General features: G+C 56.0%; 2 protein-coding genes and 1 long non-coding RNA gene across 13 annotated transcripts in view; 2 read left to right on the forward strand and 1 right to left on the reverse strand.

Moving 5' to 3' along the window:
* The window catches only part of PRPSAP1 (phosphoribosyl pyrophosphate synthetase associated protein 1), a 29,172-nt gene extending 17,286 nt beyond the window's left edge, over positions 1–11,886 (forward strand). For both annotated transcript variants that reach the window (XM_075518490.1, XM_075518489.1), the window contains exons 7-11: positions 323–378; positions 912–1,057; positions 7,304–7,374; positions 8,064–8,210; positions 8,892–11,886. In XM_075518490.1, the coding sequence (XP_075374605.1) occupies positions 323–378; positions 912–1,057; positions 7,304–7,374; positions 8,064–8,210; positions 8,892–9,050 (579 nt within the window). In that variant the 3' untranslated portion in view covers positions 9,051–11,886. The remainder of the gene's footprint in view (positions 1–322; positions 379–911; positions 1,058–7,303; positions 7,375–8,063; positions 8,211–8,891) is intronic.
* The window catches only part of LOC142417916 (uncharacterized), a 480,711-nt gene that overhangs the window by 207,185 nt on the left and 248,095 nt on the right, over positions 1–25,431 (reverse strand). The window lies entirely within an intron of this gene.
* QRICH2 (glutamine rich 2) lies at positions 12,833–24,541 on the forward strand. 10 transcript variants are annotated; one of them, XM_075518637.1, is made up of 19 exons: positions 12,833–13,367; positions 14,399–14,503; positions 15,594–15,662; positions 15,876–15,920; positions 16,903–18,118; positions 18,257–18,351; positions 18,492–18,583; positions 18,730–18,844; positions 19,015–19,218; positions 19,485–19,610; positions 19,831–19,905; positions 20,219–20,383; positions 20,541–20,662; positions 21,733–21,798; positions 22,097–22,198; positions 22,785–22,938; positions 23,113–23,200; positions 23,347–23,454; positions 23,812–24,128. In XM_075518637.1, the coding sequence occupies exons 1-19, from the start codon at positions 12,987–12,989 to the stop codon at positions 24,009–24,011; spliced, it is 3,528 nt and encodes a 1,175-aa protein (XP_075374752.1). In that variant the 5' UTR covers positions 12,833–12,986; the 3' UTR covers positions 24,012–24,128. The 10 variants fall into 10 exon arrangements, 7 of the variants coding, with proteins under 7 accessions (XP_075374752.1, XP_075374749.1, XP_075374751.1 ...); XM_075518634.1 differs by lacking the exon at positions 23,113–23,200 and having other exon boundaries at positions 23,812–24,541; XM_075518636.1 differs by lacking the exon at positions 22,785–22,938 and having other exon boundaries at positions 23,812–24,541.

The raw sequence follows: 25,431 nt of genomic DNA on the forward strand, positions 1-25,431 counted from the left end.
TTCCTTCCCTGCGCTGGGTGCGGTGCCCTGTGCCTTGGACAGCTGCGCTCAGCACTGCGGACTAGGCCATAACTTGTGGGCACCAGCAGGGAAGGAGGCACAGAGCTGCAGTCATGTGCAGAGTAGGACCTGCAGTATCACCTGTACTAAACTTATTTGTGTTGCATTTGGGGCAGAATACACAAATGCTGGTGTTGAAAACGAGTTCAATTGCCTCTCTAGTTTCTTGCCATAGAATGAAGATTTGGGTCTGGGGAAAGAGAGTGGGTGCGATTATTCAGCTATGTATCAAATCACTTAAATAACTTTTTATCACATCCAGATTCCAGATTACAGAAACGCAGTTATTGTAGCCAAATCTCCTGATGCAGCTAAAAGGTAAATGGATGCTTTACTAGCTGGTTAAAAGTAACTTGGAAAAGATCTGGGCTGATGGGAAATACACCAGGAAAAATATGGGAGGGTCACAAATGGATCAGCAATCTGGTCCCTAACTCCTTTGTGGCTGGAAGCAGGATGGATGTCTGTAGTGGTGCAGATGGGCAGTTGAATTTTGCAGTCCCAACCCTGTGGGATTAAACTCTGGAGGTCTCTGTGCTGCAGAGCTAGGTTGTTCACCTGGGGCCAGGATCAGATTTGCTGCATGAGTTTCAGCAGTGCCTGACCATCTCAGAAAGCATTTAGCATATGGAGGAATGCCAGGAGACCCCTGTAGTGGAGCCAAGGGCTAGAGTGGGCTTTGGGATATTAAGGAGGAATGAAAAGTCTCTTCCAGTGAAGTTTCTTGCTGGGGAACAGCCACAGAGGTGCAGCCTTTGCTTGCCCTGTTGGGTCTGGGAGAGGCCTGCTGCATTGGGCTGTGAAGTTGCATCAGCCCAACATCTTCCTGACATGCTGTGGTTGTCCTGCAGGGCTCAGTCTTACGCTGAGAGACTACGGCTTGGACTAGCAGTGATCCATGGAGAGGCGCAGTGTACAGAGCAGGACATGGATGATGGACGTCACTCCCCTCCGATGGTCAAAAATGCAACTGTGCATCCTGGTCTGGAGCTGCCGTGTAAGATTAAGCTCCTCTGCTTACCTTTGGAAAAAAAAAAAAAATTGGTGGGAAATTGCTGTTGGTTTAGCTGTGTGGGTATAACCAACCTAATGGCAGTTGGACCAGTGGAATTTTTCTCATGGAAAGGTCGATGTCAGCAAGTTGTAGGAGAAGATACAGGGGAAAGTTTTTATTTAACTCTTTCTGGTCATGCAGAGCATCAGTGTTGTTCTCCTTGGCTGCGCCCACTCAACAGCATCAGACTAACATACCTCTGATAAAGGTGGTGCTTTTACAGTGCTCAGCAACAAAACTCATTGAGCTAATGAAACAGAAAATAAATGCAAAAATGTAACTAACATGGGAACAGCCACTGAGACAGGCTGCTGTCCCCAGCGTGGAGGGGAGGGCTGGCCTTTGTCTTCCCCTCCTGCTGCAGCCATTGTTACTGCTGGAAATTTTCTTCATCCTGGCAGCCAGGTGATCATGTTCCAGTGTCTGTTTTGACAAGGTTTTGAGGTTTGTGTGGCTAGGGTGAATAGGTTCTCTGAGGCATTGCTGAGCTCCTGTGCTCTTGCCGTTGATTGATAAGCTGCTGATTTGGGAGCACAGAGCAAAGGAAAAAGGAGGAAACCTGTGTTCTAGGAAATTCCGTCCTCTTAGGATTGCTTGTATTCCTGTAACAACAGCAGCAAAGTAACAACAGTACAATCAGAATCCAGCTCCCTCTTGGGAGGATTTTAGCTTTCTAGGTAGATGGTGGTAGGACAGAAATTGAGTGCAGTGAATGTGGCTGAGAAGTGACCGTGGGAAAGGATGCATGCTGCTGTATGTGGTAAGGAGCTATCCATCATGCAGCCAAACTTAATTATACCGGCAGTGGCTAGGGCTACTGATAAGTGCCTCCTCTTGTCTTTTGAAGTTGAGGGAGAACATCCAACCAGTTTGTGGGCAGGTTGTGGAGGGGAGACAAGTAAGACTGCAGGCATTTTACATTACCCCAGTCGTTGCTCACCATAATATAAGCAGTTAAACAATGCTTATGTTGCTGGTGAAACTCCTCTTGGGCCTTGGGGGACAGGTGGGGTTTGGCAATGAAGTCTGGGACTTCATCTTGATTGTCCCCCTTCTGACAAGGGGATTTTTCATGCCCTTCCAACAAAACAGGAATTTGCATGGTTATTCTTGGCCTTTTCCTTCCACTCCTACTCTGAAGAGGATGCTGTCCTCCAAAATATAACTAGTTGACATTTGTCCACTACCGGGGCATTGATGCGACTGAATTTTTATTTCCAACTGTGTCACTTTAAGGAAGCTCAACTGTGGGAACTTGTGCTGCTGGAGAGCACTGTAAATGGTACCTCATACAGAAATGTGCCCTTGCCCAGTTTAGTTATGATTCCAGTGGAAAATTGTTTTCAGTCCTCAGCTATCCAAACACAAACTAATTTGCTGTATATCACCACTTTCTTATTTTATCTCCTGCAGAAACTCAGCACTTGACTAATGACCTTACATTCCTGCATGCTTAAGGCACAAATGTAAAACGGTCAAGCTGTGGCTTGGTAGCTGTCTGTCGGTGAGATGTGGGGTGGATTATGGGGTGAACTTGTCCAAAACTCTCAGTAGAAAGTTGCTTTTCTCTCCAGTTTTCTAATCTGATAGATACCTGTTTTGAATGAGCTGGGCTCTGTTACTGGAGGTGCAGAATACTGGGGTAATATCTGCCTAAAAGCAGTCTGTAAGCTTCTAGCACATCCTGGTTGTGTCGCAGCCTCTGTCATGGAGCTGCGCTCTGCCAGACAGAGGTGAAAATGCAGCTAGGGTTAGGGATGGCAATGCTGTGAGTGTCTGTCTGTACTTATCCTCTCTGCTACGCCTCCTTTCTTGTCCGATTCAGTCATTTGAAAAATGTCTTCCCACCTCAAGTGGTACATCAAAGAAAAGCCTTGATCAGCTCTTCCTGCCATGTGTGCCATCACCAGCAATCCTGGTGGTGTAAGGTCTGATGGCAGAGTGAAGCAGGGTTCAGCTATGTCCCTGTATTGTTTGTGAAAGGTAGGACACATGCTACTCACTGGAAGCTGTATGCTTCCTTGCAGCAAAACTGGCCAGAAAAACCTCCGGTTGTCAAAACAGAACCAGTCTCCAGGTCTGCCTGGCTCAGCTACCACAAACGTGGGTCTGGGCAGTTAGAAGGTGGGGGTACTCCTGGAGGGTGGCTGAGACTAACCGTGAAACATCCTGCTCTGGGCTACAACCAGATCGGTGCGGAGCACCCTATCCTCCCTCTCTAGCCTCTGTGGTTCAGGGTCCCCAGCAGTTGTGTTACAGCCAGAAGTGAGGCGAAACTCGTGTCTGGGAGCGGCCCCAGAGCCCTACAGTGATGGCTTATGCTTTATGCCATTCTTCATGGGCTTCTGAGTGAATTGGCTGGGCTCCTGCATCCTGGCACGCACCTTGTCTCCCTATTCTAGTAGAGATCATATGCCTTTAATTAACGAGTGTTACGCAGTGTAACAGCTTATTTATTGTCCTGAGAGTGTAGCCTAATGTGATACTCTGATTTGGTGTCATATGGAGCCATAACGGAAAAATGCCAAAGGTGCTTCCAATTGCACTTCTTAAAGTGCTGCACTAAAGCGGCAGCAATAGCTCACGTCACTCAAAACCCAGAAAGCAGAGCCTTTGAGACAGGATGTCACTCCGAGGTTATTCTCTTTGATTGTGTGCTCTTTGTGTCTCCAAGCTTGCAGCTGGCTTGGGGCTGTGCTTTAACAAATGCATGTGGACTCTTTGCATGTTTCCTTGTCCTCAAGAAAAGGAGTTGGAGCACCATCTGTTAAATCATTTCAGTGGCTTTGAAAATTCGGTACTTTATACAGATAGCTAATGGTCTGCTTCAAACCCAGAGCCTAACAAACTGCCGTGAAGGGAGAGTTTGGGTGAAAAACCGGAGTGACCGCAGGTCTGTTCCTACTTCCCTACCCCCATCTCTTTCCTGTGTTTAGGCTGGGCACAGGGATTTTATCTGTCCTTCCAGGTCTATCTCTTCACAAAATAGTTCGTTCTTGAGCAGCCTTTTCCGCATAGACTCTGTTGTAAATGCAGCATTATTTTTCTTGGTGATTATCACTTTAATGCACACTGTCAGCTCCAAACAGAATTTGTTTTAGCATTTCTTAACCTATTTTTGACCGCTTAATTAAAGCAATGGGTTTATGCACCTGGGAATGCTGTTTTTTCGTGCCAGTGATAATCTCGCCTTTAACGCATGGTACTTTGGCATATATTACTCACAACAGAATGAAAGTGCAGGTTAGAGAGTTCGTCTGATGAATTTATTTCCTCACCACCCCTCAGTGTTCTTTGATATTCTTGTTTTATAAAAATGGTGGTTGGTTTGGGTTTTTTCTCTTTTCTTTATTTTTTTCCCTCGGAAGATACCACAGAAAAGATACCACTTTTCTGACTCTCCAGAAAAAAACCAGCAACTCTTTTAACCTAAACTCATACATAATCCAAGGGGTTATACCAGGCAGAAGTATAGCTGTGGCTTAATTCTGTTGCCCTCTTTTGTCTACATACAAATAGAGGTTTTGTGTCTGGGATAAAAATGTTCTTTATCATTTGAAACATTTTTCAAGCCACCTTCTTGTAGCAGTTCTGACTTGCACGTCGTGATATGTCCAAAGATTTTGAAGGAAAAGAAACTGACCGCAGTAACCCTTGCATATGCTCTCATCACATTGGAGCAGTTCTCTTGAGATTTGATGTGGTTATGGGTAGATCTTTGGCTTGCAATTTTTTTCTTTTCTTTGCAGAGAAAATTGAACAAGAAAAAGGGAGAACATCTCTTTAGGATCCGGGTAGGTCGACATGTTGCCTACCATACTTCAAAAATAAAGCAAAATTGAAATGCAGCATTTAAAAACAGACCAAGAGATGCAAAGGACTGCTAATGTTGCTAGCTGCTGTGTTAGCCTTTAAGCATAGCAAGGAATGTGTCTGCTTCCTTTATGGAATAGAAGGATACTGATTTGCTGAAACTTCATGTGTTTGTGAGTAAAGTAGTGCTGAATTTCAGCTCCCTGGGCCTGTTCACCATTTGCTTAGAAAAGTTTTCCCTAGCCTGGCTGTTGTAAACAGAAATGGTACTCATCTGTGGATGCACACAAAGGATGAGATGGCAGCCAAATGTAATCCTTTTGGTATTTCACAGCTCCTGCCAGGAGTTTTGTTACTGTCCAAACTAGATAATGAACGAATAACTAATCTAAGCATGTAGGTAGTCCCTGTAATTGGAATTTATGATCTGCTTATCTCTTGTGACGCTTAATCCTAGTTCATTACAAGTACTTTTCCTTCTCATAAGAATATTTTCCCTTCAGGATTTAGATGTGACTTCGCATTTGATAGGAGACTCAGAAATAACAATGCAAGGGAGGCTGGGGAATCTGTGCTGCAAAGGTCAATTAAGTCTTAAGTCCGAGGTAGCTGTGACTTTAACTGCAAAACCTAGCAATGAGTAATGTCACTTTAGTCCAAGAGTTCTGTTTTGACACCTTTTACACAGTTTTTGGTAGGCTTACAGAAAACCGGTCTGTGGAGTAGGTCATGTGTATGAAGAACAGCTCTACACATGAATCTTTGGAGCTGTGGTCCTTATAATTGCTTTCATCACATCCCTCAGTCTGACTCACTCACCCAGCTGTGCTTGCACTCTAAGCATTCCCAGGCACTGATGAGTTGTGGGAATAGTACTGGATCAGCCTGCTGTGCAGGATGGGGAGTTTCGTGTAGGACTTTTTTGACCCAGGAGGGCAGAAATCAATATTCAGACAGGCTTTCTGATGGGCAATGGCTTGTGTTCTTCTGCTGCTCAAGTATTATATAAAAGTAGGTTATCTTAAAGGAGAAAAATCTTGCTATCTAGGGTGTCCAAAACTCCTCGGCACTTGAGAAGCCTCTGTGGCCAGAATCCTGGCAAGACCTGAGCTTACGGAGAGGAGGGGTACAAAGTGCCTCAGTAGGACACTTTGCTGCACTCCCCGTAGAGAGCATAAAATCTGGGGGAATGCAGGTGGGCCAGGTAAGTGTTACAAAATGCTGGATGTTCCTCTTTGCTTCAGTGGTTAGATCAGCCCAGATTATCACCTAATGACATGTGCGTGCCCACCACCGTGTCCTTTCTGTGCTGGGAATTTTGGTACTGCATTCACTGTATAAACCAGCACCCTCTGGCAAGTGAGAGGTTTGGCTTATGGACAGCAAGTCCCTGGCCAGTATCAGAGGCTCAGTGCTGTTTGGTGCAAGTCTGAAGACTGTGTTACATTTAGACGCACTCAGTGCATCCTAGTTCATATACCTGTCATTTTTTTTATACTGCTGCTGGAAGTTTTTCCGGATAAAGGATAAAGCCTGTTACACATGTAGTTTTTGCATGAACCATGTCAGTGCAAAAGTATAGTCAGGAGGGAGTGGAACCTTATTTCCCAGTACATCTCTTCACCATGTGTCAGATAGCACAGCTCATCAATGTATCCTTTTGCTTCCAATTGCTGGTTGCACTGAGCTTGTAGAACTGAGTTTAAACTGGATTTTGTCCTGCTCTTTCCATTAATCCACTTTACAAAAAAAAAAAAAAATCAGCAAATTCGCTTCTGCAAACTTCCTTAAGCTTTCTTTGCCTGAGCAGGTATTAAGGTCTTTACGCCCTCTGAAAGAGTCTTGTGTGTTTGGTGATATGAGAGAAATCAAGGAAACTGCAGTGTGAGTCTCAAATCCTTCAGTGAGTCCAACAGGTGAAAAATTGCACCTTGTAAAGCATATGCCCTTTGAGAGGTGTTGCTTGGAGAAGCCCATTTGCTGTTCCCAATCATGAGATACCCCTTTTTTCAAGTCCTGTCCTGGAGCACAAAGTAAGTCACTGACATTTCCCATAAACTAGGTGCTGCTTTGTAGCTCTCCTTGCACAGGGATCTGTTAGATATTTGGATTTGCTTACTGTCTGTGCAATCAGTATGAGGTCCCCACAGAAACTGAGAGTTTCATCTTTATGCAGCAGTGCTATTCATTTAAGGAGGAAAACGATGGTTAAACCAGTGGTTACCCACTTAGGTGGGTGTCAGGATAATGTAAAGCACATGTCTGTGTCTGTGCACCAATATAAGGCACAGTTAGGAGCTGGGCCTCTTGTGTGGTGGAGCTGTTGTGGTTTGACTCAAGGCTAACTGACCTGGGCTTTTTTTTCTTCTTCTTTAGTGATGATGGCCAAGGAGAAACCGCCAATAACTGTGGTTGGAGACGTTGGAGGAAGAATTGCCATCATTGTGGTATGAGTGTGATGGAGAGGGGGGGCGGGTGGCTTCCTCCCAGCATCTTCTCTTGAGCTGCTTTATCCCAGAGGGTAGGAAGGACTGCTGGTGTAGGGGTGGGAACATGATTGTTACCACTGTTTTCTCCAGTTTTGCTGGTGGCTTTGGTTACTTCATCTTTCTGTTGAAAACCCTTCGTACTTCAGCGGTTTAAGCCCTGAAATCTCCTTGCTCCCTTGAATCTACAAATGTCAGATGTCTACAAATACTCAACAAGTCCAGGACATGCAGAGAAATCTCCTGAAGTGTTTAAAAAAAAAAAAAACAAACCCAACCTATCAAACAAAAAACTTGCTGAGCTTCTCATACTTGCTGTGCCATAGTAATCAACATGAAGCTACTATCACCATGAAAAAAAATACCTTGCTTAAGATAAGCTCTGTTTGTGCATGTGCAGGGACTAATTTGTTTCCAAGACACAATATTTGTTTTGCACACTAGCAAAAGGGTCCGTAAATTAGGGAAATGACGTTCATAGATTTAAGTCGTGCACGTGGCTGTCCTTGCATCTCAACAGCAGCTGAAGTAACCAGGGATTATTTTTTTTGGCTGTGTGCATGGCCAAAGCTGCAGTACCTTGCAGATCCACTCCTGCCCTGCAGGCACGGTAAACTTCTGGTTTTGATGTTATTTCTGTTTCTTCTCAGGATGACATCATCGATGATGTGGAAAGCTTTGTAGCTGCTGCAGAGATCCTGAAAGAGCGCGGAGCCTACAAGATTTTTGTGATGGCTACTCATGGGCTCCTGTCAGCAGATGCCCCCCGTCTCATAGAGGAATCCTCCATCGATGAGGTGCGTCTGCTTTCTGGACTGCAGAGGAAGGGCTGGCTCTGGTGGCTGAGTTGATTTAAGGCACCAAAAACCACAAGCTGATGTTCTTCCCCTGCCACATAGCTCATCTCTGAAATGACTAGTTTCCTCAGATGCTTTCAGTTAGCTGGTTCTTCATTGAAGAAAAAAAAAAGAGCTGTGTGATTAATACTTGTTCAGATCAGATCTGCTTCTCTGTGTATGTTTTCTCCCTAATGCACAGATATTAGTCATCCCTGCCTGGACAGTTCCCTTACTGCAGCTGGGTGCCTGTGACTGCTTTCTCACTGTACAGGCCTTCTACCTGTCCCTCTCCCCCAGCCGATGATGGGCTGTTGGGTACATTAAGAGGATAAGATTTCAAACCTCGCCCTTAGGGACAAACATGTCAGATCCTGCAATCTAAATGGACCTGCCAGCCTGTGTGGAGGTGGCTGTTGTAGAGTGCCGGTTATGCCAGTCCCCTCAACAGATTGGCTGTTACGTGGGGGAGACCATTTATTTTAATCTCTTTTTTTTTTTCCGAACATACAAGGGTTTCTGCCCCTGAACTGTGAAACAGCAGGTATGCACCACTCGTGGAGTTAATCTAGGGTAGCTGTTCAGTGAGAGTGAGTGTACCAGCGGCACAACTAATGGTCTTTTCTTTCTGGCACTCCCTAGGTGGTAGTAACCAACACAGTTCCTCATGAGGTACAGAAGCTGCAGTGCCCCAAGATAAAGACTGTGGATATCAGTTTGATTCTCTCTGAAGCCATCCGACGAATCCACAATGGCGAGTCCATGGCCTATCTCTTTCGCAACATCACTGTTGATGACTAGACCTGGCGCTGCTCCTGTCCTGGCTTCCACAAGAGAAGGAAATATGCATGAAAAGGCAATACCATAAATTATAGGCATAACACAACTGTTTATTCTAGTAGGAGCGTGAAGGTTTTCAGGGTCTTGAGCCATGAGATCTAATAGAACAAATCAACCTGACCAGCACTTTACAGGTGAATAGAAGAGGCCACTGGCAATGGGGAGGATTACATCTTAATTAAGAGAGATGGAGAAATGAGGTGGTGTTGAATTTTTAAGTTCCTTTTAATTTTTTTTTTTTTAGTGTGTTATCTCTTGCCCTGTAGGGAGGGAAAGAAAAGCAAAAAAGAAGTAGCTGTCAGCTTACGAGAAGGGAATAGAGACCGCTCATTGCTGCGTGTGGGCAGCAAGAGGAGACAGCCTTTGGGTTTCTGTTTCTGACTCGCCTGAGAGCACAGAAGGGAGTGCTTCTTTCAGGCAGCTGGGCAGGGCTGCTTGCTGCTGGCAGAGCTGATCAGCAGAGCAGCTCCTTGCCAACTGAGTGGCCTCTCATCTCTTGCACAGCACAGCAAGGACTTTCATCAAAACTAAGTTAGCGGAACATCCAGAAAGGGCAGCTTAGGGCAACCCATTCGCGGAGCTGCTCGCATCCTTGTGTCAGGGCGCTGGGAACAAGCTCACATGTGTCTCCCAGCAGGGCAAGGGGTCCTAGTTAATGGCCTGGCCTTCTCATTTTGCAAGCCTTGGATCATTATTGTTCTTCAGTGGCAAGTCACGTGAGGGTCTAGGTCTGCACTTGAACACTTGTCTGCACTGCATAACCAGGTGCAATTTCTGGAGTTGTCTGGGGCTGATGAGTTGTGGCAGTCTTGTGGGGAAGGGGAGTTGGAACAGTATCTGCCTCTAATGCAGCTGTGCTCTCCAAAACACTAACACTGAACCTGCAATAAAAAGCATAGGATTTTTAATTTTTGGTGCTTCCCATGAACCCTGTACCCACTGAACAGCTTCTGTGTCAGTACCGTGGGGCTGTTGCTGTGAACAGGCTCACTTGGCAGCTTGTAGCCTTCTTCCACAGGGAAGTAGGACTCACTCCTTGCTCCTTTCTTGAGTGACACTAACTCTTGGCTGGAGGGGACACTTGAGAAAGCCACACTAGGTGCTTGTGAAGGGCTTTGTCTCCAGGATGATATAAGAATAAATTCCCAAACTGTGATCTTCCCCCTTGATAAGGCCAACAGACACACTCCAGTAAAACCTATACTACGGCTGCTGATGTGAGAAACAAATCCTGCTTGGAGGCAGTTGCTTCAAAAGAGCACTGCTGATGGTGGGCTGTCTCTAGCAGGCAGATGTTTAGTTTTGCTTATCCTTCAACTTCTGCCTACGTCCTTCTCTTCCACTCCAGCGTCTAAAATGTGTACTGTGCCAAGGGGCAGGCAGTGACTTTGTGAGCAGGACAAGCTTTGAACACCAGGCAAACAAGCGTGCCTCAGCACGGGGGAGTTTGTCTTGCAGAATAGTGTCCTGTCTCGTAGCCAGTGAGGGTACATGAAAGCCCAGGGCGGGTGGATCGTCTCCAGCATCCAGCACAGATTAAACCTCCAAGCCAAATCCACAAGGGATGTGCAGGGCTAGATGAGGTCTTAAGGCTGTCGATGGTTTTCCTGCATTTTAAAGTACTACAAAGAAATCACAGCTGTACTCTGTGACCACAGTGTGGCTCCTCGGCCTGGTGGAGTAACACAGTACTGTGCTCTAAGTATTATTGAATGGATCGACTGAAGTGTGTGAAGTCCTTGCAGATGTCTGCGTGCCCTCTTGTTCTGAGCCAGTACTGGACCATGCTCTTCATACTGGAAGTCAGTGTTAAAAATGTGAGCAGTATTGCTCTTCTCTCCCCTTCAAACTGCTTGTCAGACCTACCAGAAGCAAGGTCAGGGCTTGTTGAGTGCTGTTGCCCCATTCAGGCTTGCTTTTACTGGGCTGTATTTGGGTCGAAACCCTGGAACCCTGGCACCAGTGAGCAGAGGGTTGTACCAGTGTCCCCTGGGTCGTACTCGGGACCACAGCCCGAGCTATCTTCAGGCTTTCCTTCAAACCTTACCCTGACTGGAAGCCAAAAGCAGTTGGCTAAACTGAAGCCAGGAGATGTTCATGTCTCAAAATCCCTAACTGCTTTAGGAAAGCTGGTACCCTGTATTCACTGGGCCCCCAAGGGTCACGGGGAGATGGTGGGTTGGGGCTGGTGTACACTAGGACACAGCATCTGCCCGACCAGACACAGCCAGGACCTAGGTTGCCATCACATCGGCATTGAACCCCAGCATTTTCCCTTCTGCCCCAAAATCCTCCCCTTGCTGTTGCTGTACCACCGTGCTGACGTAGGCCTGTGCTATTTTTAGGGGTCTTACAGCTTTTCCTGCCAGGCCTGAGTGCTGTCTAGAAAGCTTGACCAGTCCCTGGGTGTAGCTTTAGAGCTCCTGAGCCTGCGGCTCTGCCAGTTGCTGGAGTTAAGGCTGAGGATCCCTATTAAGAGGGCTAGCTTCTTGCCTCAGTGCCTCTTGTTCCCATCTCTTAATGTCTCTACTCCCTCTTTGAATTCAGTCCTCCCAGCTTGGAAAAGAAAAACACACAGAGGAGCAGATCTGTATGCTTTGGTTTTAATGCCTGAAAACAGATATCTCGTATCTTTTAAAAGAGCAAGGCGTCTGTTCTGTTTCCTGCTTGCCCACCCTCATCCTTTCTTGGAAATTGTCTTCGAGTGCCTCACCGAAGGAGGGAGATGTCAGTGCTCTGGCTGTGTGATGGTCGGATCTGGAGGTTTATAAGGGAAAAAAAGTTCTTGTTGATTATTTTTGTAAGTATTTGTCTGATGGATCACTTGGGTCCAAAGATTTTTCCCAATGTTTCAATACTTCCTAGGGTTGTCTGGAAGTACGTGTTCATCTGCGTTTCTTTTTCCCTGCTTATACGGCTCGTCGCGTTGGAGCGAGATGCTGGAAATCCGTGTGTGGATGCTGCCAGCAGCAGCCTTCCACCATTCCTGCATCTAAGGGAGAGGGTAAAATCTGTCATGCTTTTGATACCTCAAAAAAAAAAAAAAAAAAAAAAAGCAAGCTTCCTTGTCCAGACTGGTCTCCTCCTGGGTGGTTTCAGACCGGACCAGGCCGTGGACCGGCAGGTATCGTGGCTTAGTCCTTTGCAGGGACAGCTCACGCTGCAGGGGAGCTGCGTCTCCCTGGGCAGGGGCTGCATTAAGCTGCTTCAAGATACTGGACGTCGCCAGCTGCGTTTCCGCCGTTACAGGGGAACAGGCACCGGGGAACGCGGCACCCCCCGGGCCCCCGGGCTGCCCGCGGCGCCTAGCAACGGGAGACGCTACACTAGCTCCTCCCCCCCGTAAACACGGGCACGTGGGCAGCGGGCTCGGCCAATGGGCGGCGAGGAGCGGCGGGTGGTGGCCAATGAGAGAAGGGAAGGGGCGGGCGCGGGGCGGGGCCGATGGAGCGCGGCGTGGGGCCGCTGGCTGCGGGTGCGGGGCCGGAAGGAGCCGGGCTGGGGGTGCGGGATCGGGGGGTTCAGGCCGCGGGGGCTGGACGGGCGAGAGAGCGGGGATGAGGGCCCGAGGGGGCAGAGCTAGAGCGTTGCGGGGGGCCGGGGGAGGCAGGGTCGGGGAGAGCCGGGGTGGGGCTGGGGGTGGCCAGGGCGGTGGGGAAAGAGACACCCCCCTCCCCCAGAAAGCCCTGCCCTCGGGGGGGGCACCCTGCCCTCGGGCGGGCACCCTGCCACCCGCCCCCGCATCGGTTTGATCACTTTCTGTGGCGGGGAGGAGGAGGAGGAGGAGGAAGGCTGCCCATCCCTCCCTCCCTCCCACCTACCTACCCGGGCCCCCTCCAGGCAGAAAGGCTCCCGTCCCCCAGATCAGGCTCCGTGTTTTCAGGCAGAGCAGCAGCGATGGCCCCGCTCAGCCTGTCCCAGCTGCTGGACGTCGCCATCGGGACGCCCGAGGTCGGGGCCGTCAACTTCACGGCGCTGCACAGCCTGCTGCAGGCCATGCTCAGGCATCTGGGCCTGCAGGAGCTGCCCGCCCAGGAGCAGGGGCACAGCCCGACCCCCCTCCTGGGGCGGGACCAGCCTGCCGAGGCACACTCTGGCCTGGAGAAGAAGGGGGACAGGGCCCAGGGCACGGGGCAGCAGCCTCAGGAGCTGGGGGAGCGGCTGGCCGGGAAGGACCCGCTGGAAGGGACTGTGAGCGGCTCCCAGGTCGCCTCTGCGGCCGCCGACGTGGAGCAGATGAAGAAGAAGATCGAAGCGAACGAGAGCGGCATCTCCAAGGTAGAGGCTCCTGCTGGTCCCCTGGGTGCTCCCTCGCGAGACGCCCCCTCATCCGGGGTCCGTGCTGCCGTTGCGCTGCCCTTAGACCAAGGTCTGGTTTAAGCCCAAGCTCACGGCGGCACGTGGGGCTTCACTGCGGGAAAGGGATGGAGTTTTGGGGAGGAAGAGCTGGGGCTGAAACGCTGCTTCGGTTGCTCTGGGTCCTCCCCGCGTTGCCATCAGCAAGTCATAGTGGGTCCGATAGAGCACCCAGTGCCCTCGGCTCTGCCGGCCAGAGGCTCGGCACCCCTGGAGGTCTGGCCCCACCACTGTCTCATCCCTCCCTTCCCCACTCCTGACCTACTGCCGGGTACCACGTCTGCTCCTCGGATGGCTGAGAGGCTCCATCAGCACCTCATGGGCTTCATCTCCCACTGCAAATCCAAGGGCTAAACCCGGCACTGGTGGGGACCGGAGAGGGGCCTCATCCTCCGCAGCACTGAGCCGCTTGCGGCCGTGCTTTACCCAAGCGGGAAGAAATAAGCTCAGGTTCAAGGAAAGAGCCCCCCTCAGTGCTGCAGGGCCAGATCCTGCCAGGGCTGGGACACTTAGGGAGAAGGCAGCAGGGAGGGTTTCCCTGGGCGGCTGAGCAGGGAGCGCTTGCCCTCCTTGGGGCAGGCCCCTGCTTGATCACTCCCCGCTTCGTTAGCGGCGATTGCCGCTGCCCTCCTGGGCCAGGCTGCAGTTGAGGGGTGGCAGCAGCTCTTTGCTCTTTGGGTCGGCTTCAGTGTCTTGCACGGAGCCTGGCGCGGGCAGGCAGGGCTGGATCCGTCCCTGCTGACTCGTGTTGTGCAATGGCCCCCCCCGGCGCAGGGGTGGGGGTCTCTGGGGAGCTGCTGCCCCTTCTCGGCAGTTGAAGATGTGATGAATGGGAAGTGCTGCCCGCAGTGCCCTGCGCTGCTCCTCTGCTCTGTGCAGACCACAGCAGGGAAAAGGTCCTGGTTCCCCAGGACCCTCCCCTGGGGCTCACCCCCACCACCCCTGTCTCCCAGGCCATGGCTCTCTCCCAGGACCTCCTCGAGGAGATCGGAGGGATGAAGGTGGCGCAGTCCCGCATGGGAGAGGACATCCGGACGATCCAGGAGGTGCTTGGCTTGGTGAGCTGCCGCCGGTGCCCCCGGGAGGGAGCTGAGCCCTCGCCCCCCTCCCTGCCCCTCACCGTGTCGCCCTGCTGCCCCTGCCCTGCAGCTCTGGGTGTCACCCAGCGTGAAGGGCACCAGGAGGGACGAGTGGGAAGGGTGTCCCAAGAGAGGGGGCGAGGGACCTCAGCCCACCCCCCCTGGAGCCCCCCACCCTCTGCCTGCCCACGCTGCCTGGGGAGGGCAGAAAAGGGCACTGCTGCCTGCAGTCAGGCTGGTGCTAAAGAGGTAACTGTGAGCATCAACCAAAGTGATGCTAAGGCACTTTTTAACTAAACAGCCATTAAAAAAGAAATGTGGGTGCTGGGAAGGAGGGGAGATAAAGATCTACCCGTGCAATACAGCCACAGCCCCCATGCACAGCCCTGCCCAGCATCCCTCTGTCTTGTGCCAAAGTTTAGGGAAGTGATTCCACAATCACTTTAGGGAAGTGCCCCTGTACTCGGCACTGGTGAGGCCGCACCTCGAATGCTGTGTTCAGTTTTGGGCCCCCCACTACAAGAGAGACATTGAGGGGCTGGAGCGTGTCCAGAGAAGGGCAACGGAGCTGGGGAAGGGTCTGGAGCACAAGGCTGATGGGGAGCGGCTGAGGGAACTGGGGTTGTTCAGCCTGGAGAAAAGGAGGCTGAGGGGAGACCTCATTGCTCTCTACAACTGCCTGAAAGGAGGGTGTAGAGAGGTGGGGTCGGTCTCTTCTCCCAGGTAACAAGTGATAGGACAAGAGGAAATGGCCTCAAGTTGTGCCAGGGGAGGTTTAGACTGGATATTAGGAAATTTTTCTTCACCGAGAGGGTTATCAAGCATTGGAACAGGCTGCCCAGGGAAGTGGTTGAGTCGCCATCCCTGGAGGTATTTAAAGGACGTTTGGATGAGGTACTTAGAGACATGGTGTAGTGGTGGTTATGGCAGTGTTAGGTTTATGGTTGGACTCGATGATCTTAAAGGTCTCTTCCAACCTATATGATTCTGTGAAAGTTAATTTGTGGATGCTCCTTTTAAATCCCAATCTTATGTCCGGACTGCTGTGCCTCTCCTCGCCCTGCTCCAGGGGAACCTCCAGGACGCTGCCGGCCGGCTGCCGGGCCTCCACGACCAGACAACGTTGGACAGCGATGTGGTATGGCCGCAAGCACGCCCGGATCCTGCACGGGGACAGGAGGCGGCCGCGTCCCTGGCTCCTCTGGGGGGTCCAGTGCAGCCGGTCCCTCCACATCAGGGCACGGTCCCCAGCGGTGCTGGGCAACGATGCCGGGGGGGGTCAGCGCTCCTGTGGGTCCCATCCCCCCAGCTACGTGGCCAGGGCTGACCCCTTGATCCCTTCCTTCCCCAGAAAAGGCTGAAGGAAAGGCTGAGCCTCTACCCAGCCCCAGAGGAGGTGAGCAACATGGTGCGCTGGGAGGTGCTGGAGGATTGCCTGGTGGGCAGCAAGGCAGGAGGAGAAGGAGGAGGAGGAGGAGGAGGAGGAGGAGGAGGAGGAGGAGGAGGAGGAGGCCAAGGTCTGTCGGTGGTGAGTGCTGGGTCATCCCGGCTGCGGGAGCGGGACCGAGCGGGACCGCAGCACCCAGCACCTCCAGCCACTGCACACCCCCGGGCCTCTGCGGAGGTTTGCGCAGCACTTCTCTTCCCTGCGCGTCCCGCCGGGAGGCAGGACTTGGCACAGGCACACCTAGGCTCCTCGGCTGGCCTAACAGACAGACCTCCTCCATCGTCTGTGCCACTGACGGCCCACAACAGCCCCTCCGTGGGGCAAGCAAGCACCCAAAACCCTCGGGGTGACCACACAGCCCCATGTCCTTGCTCGATGTTGGGCAGGACCACAGCTCCCTGCCCTTCTGGTCAATCTGGGGTGGGTGGGTGGGAGCAGGGAACAGCAGAGAGACGTTTTGGGGCAAACCCTGGTGTTTTGCACCGTGAGATGGTTTCCAAATCCTGCCTGGGGCTGCTGTTCCTGAAACGCAGGCGCAGCCCATTGGGCTGGGAAGCGGGTCTGGTCCAGCAGGTCTGGAGTACTGAATCCCATTGCTAGAGGAAAAAATGCCTTGCTGTTGTATCAGGTGCCATCAGTAGGGTGTTTGCTGATCCCGGGCATCAGCTGCTAAAACGACTCCGCAGGCACGGAGGCGACCAAAGGGCTAAGGGGGCTGGGGAGGGGCCGGGCGGCTGTGGCTGTGGGAGCTCGGGGGGTCTCTGCGGGGTGGGCAGTCTTTGCCTTTGGGCTCTCGTGGAGTACTTGAATTTGGCTCTGGGAGCCGGCAGGTTTGGGGACAGGGGCTGGGGACAGGGTGGTGGGCCCTGGGTTTGCCCTTGCTGCTTCACTTCTGCCCATAAACCTGTTCCCCTTTGCCTCCTCTTCCCAGGAGGACAGTGGGGGCCAGTCTGCCCCCACTGAGCCCCCCACTTCGGATGTGGACACCCCACTTGGGGCAAGCTCAGCGCTGGGGCTGAAGGGACCAGGGACACAGCCTGCACCCAGGACCAGCAAAGAGACCAGCAAGGGGACTCCAGGGACACAGCCTGGCTCCCTGAGGACGCAAGCAGGGATGCAGAGAGCACCAGTGACCCCTGAGAAGTGGGCAGGCGCTCCCTCAGATTCGATGAGGACATCTGATACCAGCACCACCACCCCGGAGATGCAGCCAGGATCCCCCAGCATCAAGACCACCACCCTGGGGACACAGCCAGGGTCCCCTGGCACCAAGACCACCACCCCAGGGACACAGCCAGGGTTGCCCGGCACCAAGACCACCACCCTAGGGACACAGCCAGGGTCCCCTGGTACCCAAACCACCACCCCAGGGATCCAGCCAGGGTCCCCTGGCACACAGACAGCTATTGCGGGGTTGCAGCCAGCGTCCCCCAGCACCAAGACTACCACCCTGGGGACACAGCCAGGGTCCCCCGACATCCAGACCACCATCCCGGGGATGCAGCCAGGGTCCCCTGGCACCCAGACCACCATCCCGGGGATGCAGCCAGGGACCCCCGGCATCCAAACCACCACCCTAGGGATGCAGCCAGGGTCCCCTGGCACCCAGACCACCATCTCGGGGATGCAGCCAGGGACCCCCAACATCCAGACCACCGTCCCAGGGATGCAGCCAGCACCTCCAGGGACCCAAGGAGGAGGAGCAGGGGTTCAGCCAAGCCCTCCCTACATGGAGCCCAGCCTTCCTGGTGCTGAGAAAGTCCTTGCTGAAGCCACCCCCGGTGCTCTGGGGACACAAATGGATGCCACAAGCTCCAAGGAGGGAGGCAAGGCTTTGCCTAGCACACAACTTGCCCAGGCAGGCCACCCGGCAGCAGGGACCCTCTCGCCAACAGCCCAGGGGTTCGAGATCCCCCTCGAAGCTGATCCCAGGTCCACATCCCCTTCGCAAGAGCTGGTGGTGCCCTGGGGGTCCTCGGGCTCCAGCGGAGCCCCTGGCCGCTATGCAGAGACAGTGGAGGCTCTCCGCCAGATCGGGCAGCTCGGCCACCTCTACGCAGCCCTGAAGGAGCAGGTGGCCCAGCTGGAAACCAGCAAGTCAGACCACGCCGAACTTGAGGAGCTGCGCCTGCTCTTCCTGGAGGGAGGTGGGAGCCCCGGGGGAGCTGGCAGGGGGTGTTTGGCATGAGGACACCCTGGGTCGGGGGCTCATTGCACCCAGAGCCTGGCCCTGAGGGCGAGACCCCCTCACTGACAGTGTGTCTCCTTGGGACATGTCCCTCTAGACCAGGAGAGCAACACCAGCATCCTGGCCGACCTCCAGGGCCGGGTGTCCTTCCTGCAGGGCATGGCCAGCGACCTGCAGGGCGAGAAGGAGAAGGTGAGCCCGCGGCAGTCCCCGAGGGGCCTGCGGCAATGCCGGGATGGGGGGTTTGGGCGGGGAGGGGGCAGCCGAAGGGTCCCCGTGCTGGGATGACGTGGGGGTCCATGCCCTGACTGTGCCGCTGCCACCGTTCCCAGATCAGGCAGCTGGAGGATGCCCTTGGAAAGCTGGGGGTGGCTGGAGCTGACTGGAAAGCGGATGGCAGCGACCAGATCACCCTGCAACTGGGGTAAAAGGACGGGAGAGGGTTTCCTACCCCGCAGGGCTGCACAGGAGCCCAGGGGGCTGGGAGCATCCCGGTTTGTGGGCGAGGGACACCCCTCGAGCAGCCCCACGAAGGCTAAGCCTGCCCATGCCCCCCCTCTCACTGACCAGGTCCACACTGCAGGAGATAAAGCAGGAGCTGAAGAAGCTGGGAGAGCAGCAGGATATGACCAAGGCCATGCTGGAGCAGTTGGTGACCAAGACGGCTGACCAGCTGCAGGAGCAGGTGAGGTGCGGGGGGAGCACTCCCACCACCCGCTGGCTCGGTGGGGTGGTCCTGGCAGGGGTCCCAGCTGTGTCCCCTGGCTGGATGGGGCCATCCAGCCCCCACGGCACCCGGGCTTGTTGGCAGCATCCATCCCATCTCAGAGCTGATTCCTTCTTCCCTTCCTGCAGCTGGACGAGCTGAGGGCAATGGTGGCAAGTGCAGGGCAGGAGCAGGCAGAGGAGCAGGCAGCGTGCCCCGTCTGCAGCACGGACACCAGCACACAGGTGGGGCAGCTCCTCCAGCGGTACGAGAAGCTCCAGGAGCTGGTGGACTCCTTCATGTCACGGCAGACGGTGGGCAAGGTGGTGAGGCAGCTGCCGGGGAGGAGCCAGGTAGGGAGATGCCGGCATGGGGGGCTTGGGAGGGGGTTGCTGGGACCCCCCCGGCTGGTTGTGCTTGGCTGTAACATGGGGGAGCCCCTTGCTGCCCCTCGAATTGGCTTGTACGAGTCAGTAGCATGGAAGGAAATTAAAGCCTTGATGCACATGTCCTGCTGGCACTGACAGCCCACGGCCGCCGGCCGAGTAACCCGGGTCTGTCCCTGTGGGGCAGCCAGCCCCCCTTGCACGGCCCTGCCTTGTCGTCTTCCTCCCTGAAGCAGGACGAGGAGCTGCTGAAGCGCATCCAGGCCACCGTCGTGCAGGTGCAAGGGGACTACGAGAAGCTCAGCTCCATCACGGGGAACCTCCTGGATGACCGTCACCAGAAGCAGAAAGATATCGAGGTAGGTGGCTGAAACCCTTGCGGGGTCAGAGCATCCTCCTGGCAGACCCCAGGCTGGGCACCACAAGGGATTTGTCCCCCTGCCAACCTGCTCGCAGCTCTGGGGGGCTTGTACCTTTTCAGGAGGTTTTTGGAGGGGGAGGGGAGCAGGGGGTGCTTGGCTGGCCAGGAGGCAGCTCTGACCCTGCCGCCGTGTTATGGGATGCTTTCTGTGTTGGAAGGCTCTGTTCCAGTCCCTGGAGAAGCTGGAGAAGGAGAAAGCGGACAAGGAGGACCTGCTGCTGGGAATCGATGTGGTATGGCCTCGAGGAGCCCCAGCGCCAGCCAAGGGGGTCCCAAGCAGGGTGACAAATGCCCCTTGTCTCTTGGGGGCTCGGTGGCAGAACTGGCCAAGGGGAGGGAGGATTTCCAGACTGGCTGCAGGTCCCTCGCCAGGTCCCTCCTCTGTCTCCCCCCCGGGTCCCTTTGGCTGGTGGGACCAACCCCACGGGGGTGATGGGGTGAGCGGGGCCATGTAGCCGCTTCTTCCTCTCCTCCCGACACGAGCTGGCCCTGCCCATTGTACCTCCATCCTTCCTCCACCACTCTCCTGCCTTTCCCCGTTGCTAGAAAGCAGACAAAACCTCCCTGGCCGGCAAAGTCAGTCGCACCCAGTTTGACGCAAGCATGGAGCGGCTGAATGAGATGATCCAGGAGATGCTGAGCCGGGTGACGGGCCAGGAGGAGGGCTGGCACCAGGTCCACCGACAGCTCAGTGAAGAGATGGGCTCCAAGGTGAGGGGTGGCTCGTCGCCGCTGCGCAAAACTGGCACCTTCGGGGCTTGGCAGCCTAAGGCAGCATCCCTCCGAGGGTCCCCCCTCCTGGCTTTTCCCCAGGGACGGCGATGTCCCATCCTGGGGCGGATGGCTGAGGGTGTGTGCCCGTCCACAGCTGGACCGCCTGGAGCTGGGGCCTTTCCGGCAGCAGCTGGAGGAGCACTGGAGGAGCATCCTGGAGCAGCTGAAGGAGAAGGCACCGCAGACAGGGGCTGATGATGCAGCTGGGATTAAGAAGTGAGCGCGATGGGGACGGTGATGGCTTCGGGGACAGCACTTGCCTTGTTCCCTCTGGCTACCCCGGCTGGTGCCCACCTGGTACCCTGCCATGGGACCAATTTAGTCAGTGAACAGTGGGGATACTAAGAAGTAGCTGTGCCTTCTCCTCCCACCAGCAGCCACCACCAGCAGCAGGTTCCCGACATTAGAGGGGGCACGAGGAGGGGGCAACCTGTGGGACAAGAGCCCTCCCGCACCAAAACCGGGGTGTGGGTGCAAAGGCTTTCTGGGGCGAGGGTGGGGGATGGCAGCTCGTCCCCCCGGGCAGGGGTGCGACACGGTGCTGCGGAGCTGGGTTGTGACCTGCCCTCCTGGCAAGGCGCAGAGGGGTAATTAGCGCTGACGAAGTGATGAAACCGGTGTGAGGGCTGGTTTGGATGGCAGGTGTGGGTGCCTACGCCCTTCACCCCACATCCCTGCCCGCCCCGGGCAGCCATGGGCAGCTGCTGGCTTTCGGAGGTGCCGTCGGGGCCAAGGCGAGCATGTCCCTGGGGTAGCTGTGACAAAGCTCGTCCTAAAAACCGTGGGAATCCTGCATCCCCAGGCCCAGCATTTGCTCCCAGGCTGGGAGCATTCCGCCCCAGCAAGAAGTACAGGGAACCCCCTGGTTTATCCCTGCCAGCCCCAGCACCCCCAGTTCCTGAAGGACGGGGTTGCCTGTGGGAGCAGTTCCTACGGCAGTGGTGGTTTTTGGGCACTTGCTTCGGTGGATTCTCCGGTGCCTAATACAAGGTGGAGCTTTTTCCCAGGTGGGAGTCCACGAACAACCACTTTCCCCCATCGTACTCCCTTTACTTTGTAACCAGCCAGCAGGCTGGGACCTTGCTGGGGTGGTGGTGGGGGATAAACCGGGCTCAAAACCCCGCGGTTCCCCCCGCAAATGCCATAACTCACTGCAGCCGAGTGCCCAGCAGCTTGCTGCTGCCTGCGAGCTGCTGCCTGCGAGCTGCTGCCTGCGAGCTGCTGCCTGCGAGCTGCCGGGGCTGTCCCCCCCCAGGAGCTCACCCAGCCCTTTTCTCCCCACCCAGGCAGCTGCTGGCCCATTTCCACTGCGTGTCCTGCGACCGGCCCCTCAGCATGCTGGTGCCTGGCCCGTGAGTAGCACCCGGCACCGGTGCATCGGGGGGCTGCGTGGGTGGGACGGGGGGAGATGGGTGCTGGCGGTGCCCCACCGTGCCAGGCACGGGAGTTAGGGTGTCTGCCTGGGGGGTCCAAGCCTGCCGAGCCCCCTCCGCAGCTCTGCCCAGCAGCGAGGGGACGGGGACCCCTCCCCGTGGGCAGCGGGCAGGGGGATGCCGTGGGGTACAAGCCCGTGGGATTTGGGGGCGCTGCCCCGAGCCAGGGTGGGTCGTTTGTCCCCTGCCACCCGCCTGCAGCTCCTGCTCTCCCCAGGCACATCGTGGCCATCCCGTCCATGCCGCCGCTGGCCCCCCGCCTCGCCGGGCGCGCCCATACCATCCTCGAGCTGGAGCAAACACAGCAGCACGGCCACAGGTAGGGGACACGGGGACCCATCCCCGGCCCCTGGGGTGCAGGGTGGCCCTGTCCCGGTGAGGGAGAGCTCTTCCTCGGGTGGGGGCAGAGGGGTCCAGGGGGGCCTGGGCAGGGCAGGGGAGCAGAGATGTGCCGCGGAGGCTCGGCTGTACTTGCCCCAGGTCTGTGGGGTTTTACAGCCCCCCCCATGCTGCCCCATCTGGCCCAGGTCTCCGTCTCAAGGGCACTGAAGCTGCTTGTGATGAGTTGTATCTGGTCTCAACTTGATCTCAGGCTTGGGGGGATCGGCTGCCTCCTGTGAAATAAGTTGCCAAAATTAAGCACTGCAGCTGGGACAGACCCACTCCTGCTGCCCCGTGTCCCTTGCGTGAGGTGTGGGGACCTGCCACGGCCGCAGCCAGCTCACTGGGGCCGTAGGGAAAGAGCAGATTCAGCATGGTTGCACAGGCAGGGGTCTCCTGCAGCAGTCGGAGGGGAGCGGGGAGGGATGTACCCCACTGGGGAACCTCTGGTCCCCCCCGGCCTAGGGTGAAGTGTGGGGTGCTGCAATGCCAGTAACTGAGCAACCCCGTGTCCCACCCCACAGGGAGCGGGCGGCCGAGTGCGGGTACCCCAGTGTGCCGCGGCGCTGCGGGGGCCGGCACACCCTCACCCACCCGCTGCAGCGCTGCCCGCGCCTCCAGCCCCTCCCGCCCAGCGCCACGCGGGTGCTCCAGCCCCCCACCCTGCTCCCCATCAAGGTAGGGATGGTGAAGGTAGGGGTACGGCGGGGGCGACCGAGGCTGGGAGGGTGATGCTGAGCATCTGGGGACATCCGTGCCTCAGTTTCCCCAGGGAGAGCTGGGCATGGGAGGGTTGCTTGGGGATGCTGGATTTGGCCCTGTGTTTCAGCCAGCCCGCTCTCTCCTTCCCAGCACGACGAGATGGAGCTGTTGGGCCAGGACGGCCACATCTACAGGGGCCGGCGGGATGGGCAGCTGCCTGTGCTCCTGGGCAAGGAGGGTACAGCCGGGGCAGGCTTGGGGAGGGGGATCCAGCGGGCGTGAAGGGGACAGCGGGTGGGAAGGGTGCCTGTGGGGTGCCAGGTTTTCCCCCACCCGTGTCACCCCCGGCTCCCCCACCACGGCTCCCCTGGTCTCTTCTGCCAGGCTTCCCAAGGGACAAGCCCAAGCTGTCCCCAAGGCAGTCGGACGCCCGGGACACCGGCCGCCTCCTTTTGCGGCCCCAGAGTGCCGGGTCCTCACTCAGCCAGCCCGGTATGGTCCCACCGGGGCAGCGGGGGGGAGAGGGCACCCTGCTGTCTCCCAGTGCGTGGGGGTCTGTGCCCGCAGCCAGGCAGGGTGGGATGGGGGTCTGGGGTGGGATGGGGAGGGGCAGAGGCAGGATGGAGGGGGAGGACTGGCGGATGGAGCAACCGGTCCCCATGTTGGAGCCGGAGCGAGGTGGGGGGAATGTTGGGGGGCGGTCCTGGCCAGTGTGGGACAACAGCCTGTCTGCTTCAGGGTGGGGGCCGGGACCCCATTTCTGGGTGTCTCCTGCTGCCTGCCCCACCCTGGCCTGGCAGAGCTGCCCCATGGGCTGCAGGGGGGCTAACCCCTGCCACTCACTCCCAGGCACTGCCGCCTCGCCAGAGCACAGGCCAGCCTCGTCCCACGGCCGCCTCTCCCGGGAACTGGGGCTCCTCCTGCCCCTCCAGCCCCCGCGGGATGGACCCAGCACCCTGGCAGCCGGGCAGGACCGGAGGTCCCCGGCCGAACCCCCATCACCCCAGCCGCCGAGCAGGCGAGCAAGCAGCTCCGGCCAGCAGCAATAAAGGGCGATGGGCAGCCGAGCGCCTGTGTGGCCTGAGCGGGGCGGCCCTGGGTCGGGATTTTCCCATCGTGCACAAGGAGGGGTCGGCAGCATCCCTCATCCTGTGGTCACGCGTGTCCGGAGGAGCCGAAAACAGCCCCGGTCCAACCCTCTCCCAGGGCCCCGTGCTGCTGTGCTCCCCCTGACACCCCCCGGCCTTCATGAGCCCTGTTTGGCCCCGATGGTGCCTGCCAGGGGAGTTTGCGACCCCAAAGGGGGTCTGGGGAGCCGGGTGGTGCAGCAGGAGGATGGTGATGCTCAGTTGCTGCTGAAGGTGGTGGGAAACGGGGATCCCAGCAGGAAGGGCAGCAGCAGGACACGGCTTAATGCCAAAAGTGAATCCCACCCCAAGCCCACTGGTTTGCTATCACTTATCCCAAGGGATGAGCATCACCGACCTGGTTTCCTTATCTCCTAGTGGAGAACCGGCCCCTCTTCGTCACCCCCTTGTCCCCCTTCCAACACTGCCATCGATGGAAAGAGGAAGGCACTGACCCCACCTCCGGAGGAAAGCACCATGACCCCTTCTCTGCCCCCAACCTTGCAGGGGGGACACGTGTCCCCCCCCTTCCCTTATGCCACCTCCATGGCTTGGGGCTGCTTTTCCCCAGCCCCCTTCTGCCACCCATCCCCTTGCCATCCGATGGGAGAAAGCCCCACTGTGTACTGAGACCTAGCACAAGTCGTGTCATGAGTGGTGAGGTACCAGGCAGGGAAACCACAGTCCCTGGAAGCAGCATGGATGGGGACCTGGGAGCGTCCCCAGCAAAGCACTGGGGACAGTCCTGGTTCCCCCCCACACACGTGCAATGACACATTGGGACACGCACACACAACACGAAGCCGGTGACACCTCCTGGGTGAGGGAAGGATGAGAAACCCCAAGGGCAACCCCAGGAGGGACCCCCCCCGGCCAGGAGGGACCCAGGCACCCGGAGAGAATCCCCTCACCCCCACCCCAGCGTGTCCCTGGGGACTGCCCTGTGGAAATCCTGCTCTCCTGGTGGATCTTCTCCCCAAGGTGGGGGGGGGGGAGAGACCCCAAACCTCCCCCCCACACTGGCAGACCCCATCCCTGCCCACCCCACTGTGGTCCCCAGGCACCTTAGTCCCCAGGAAGCCACCCCGGGGGATGTTTTTCCTGGTGAGTTTGGTTTTTCAGGGGAATAATGGGTGCTAAAAACCCGCTTTGGGGGTGCCCAGGTGGATCCAGCAGCTCTGGTTCCCCCCAGTGCCACCTCCAGTGAGATAACTGGGAGCACTCAGAGCAAACCAGCGGGCACCAGGGCAGAGCCGGCGATGGGCCGTCCTGCACCCCATGGGTGGGGTAAGGTGCCGATGGGCTACAAACCACCCCCCTGGGACTAATTGTGTTTGCAGGA

The sequence above is a fragment of the Mycteria americana genome, chromosome 16 (assembly GCF_035582795.1).
Source record: "Mycteria americana isolate JAX WOST 10 ecotype Jacksonville Zoo and Gardens chromosome 16, USCA_MyAme_1.0, whole genome shotgun sequence".
NCBI lineage: Eukaryota > Metazoa > Chordata > Aves > Ciconiiformes > Ciconiidae > Mycteria > Mycteria americana.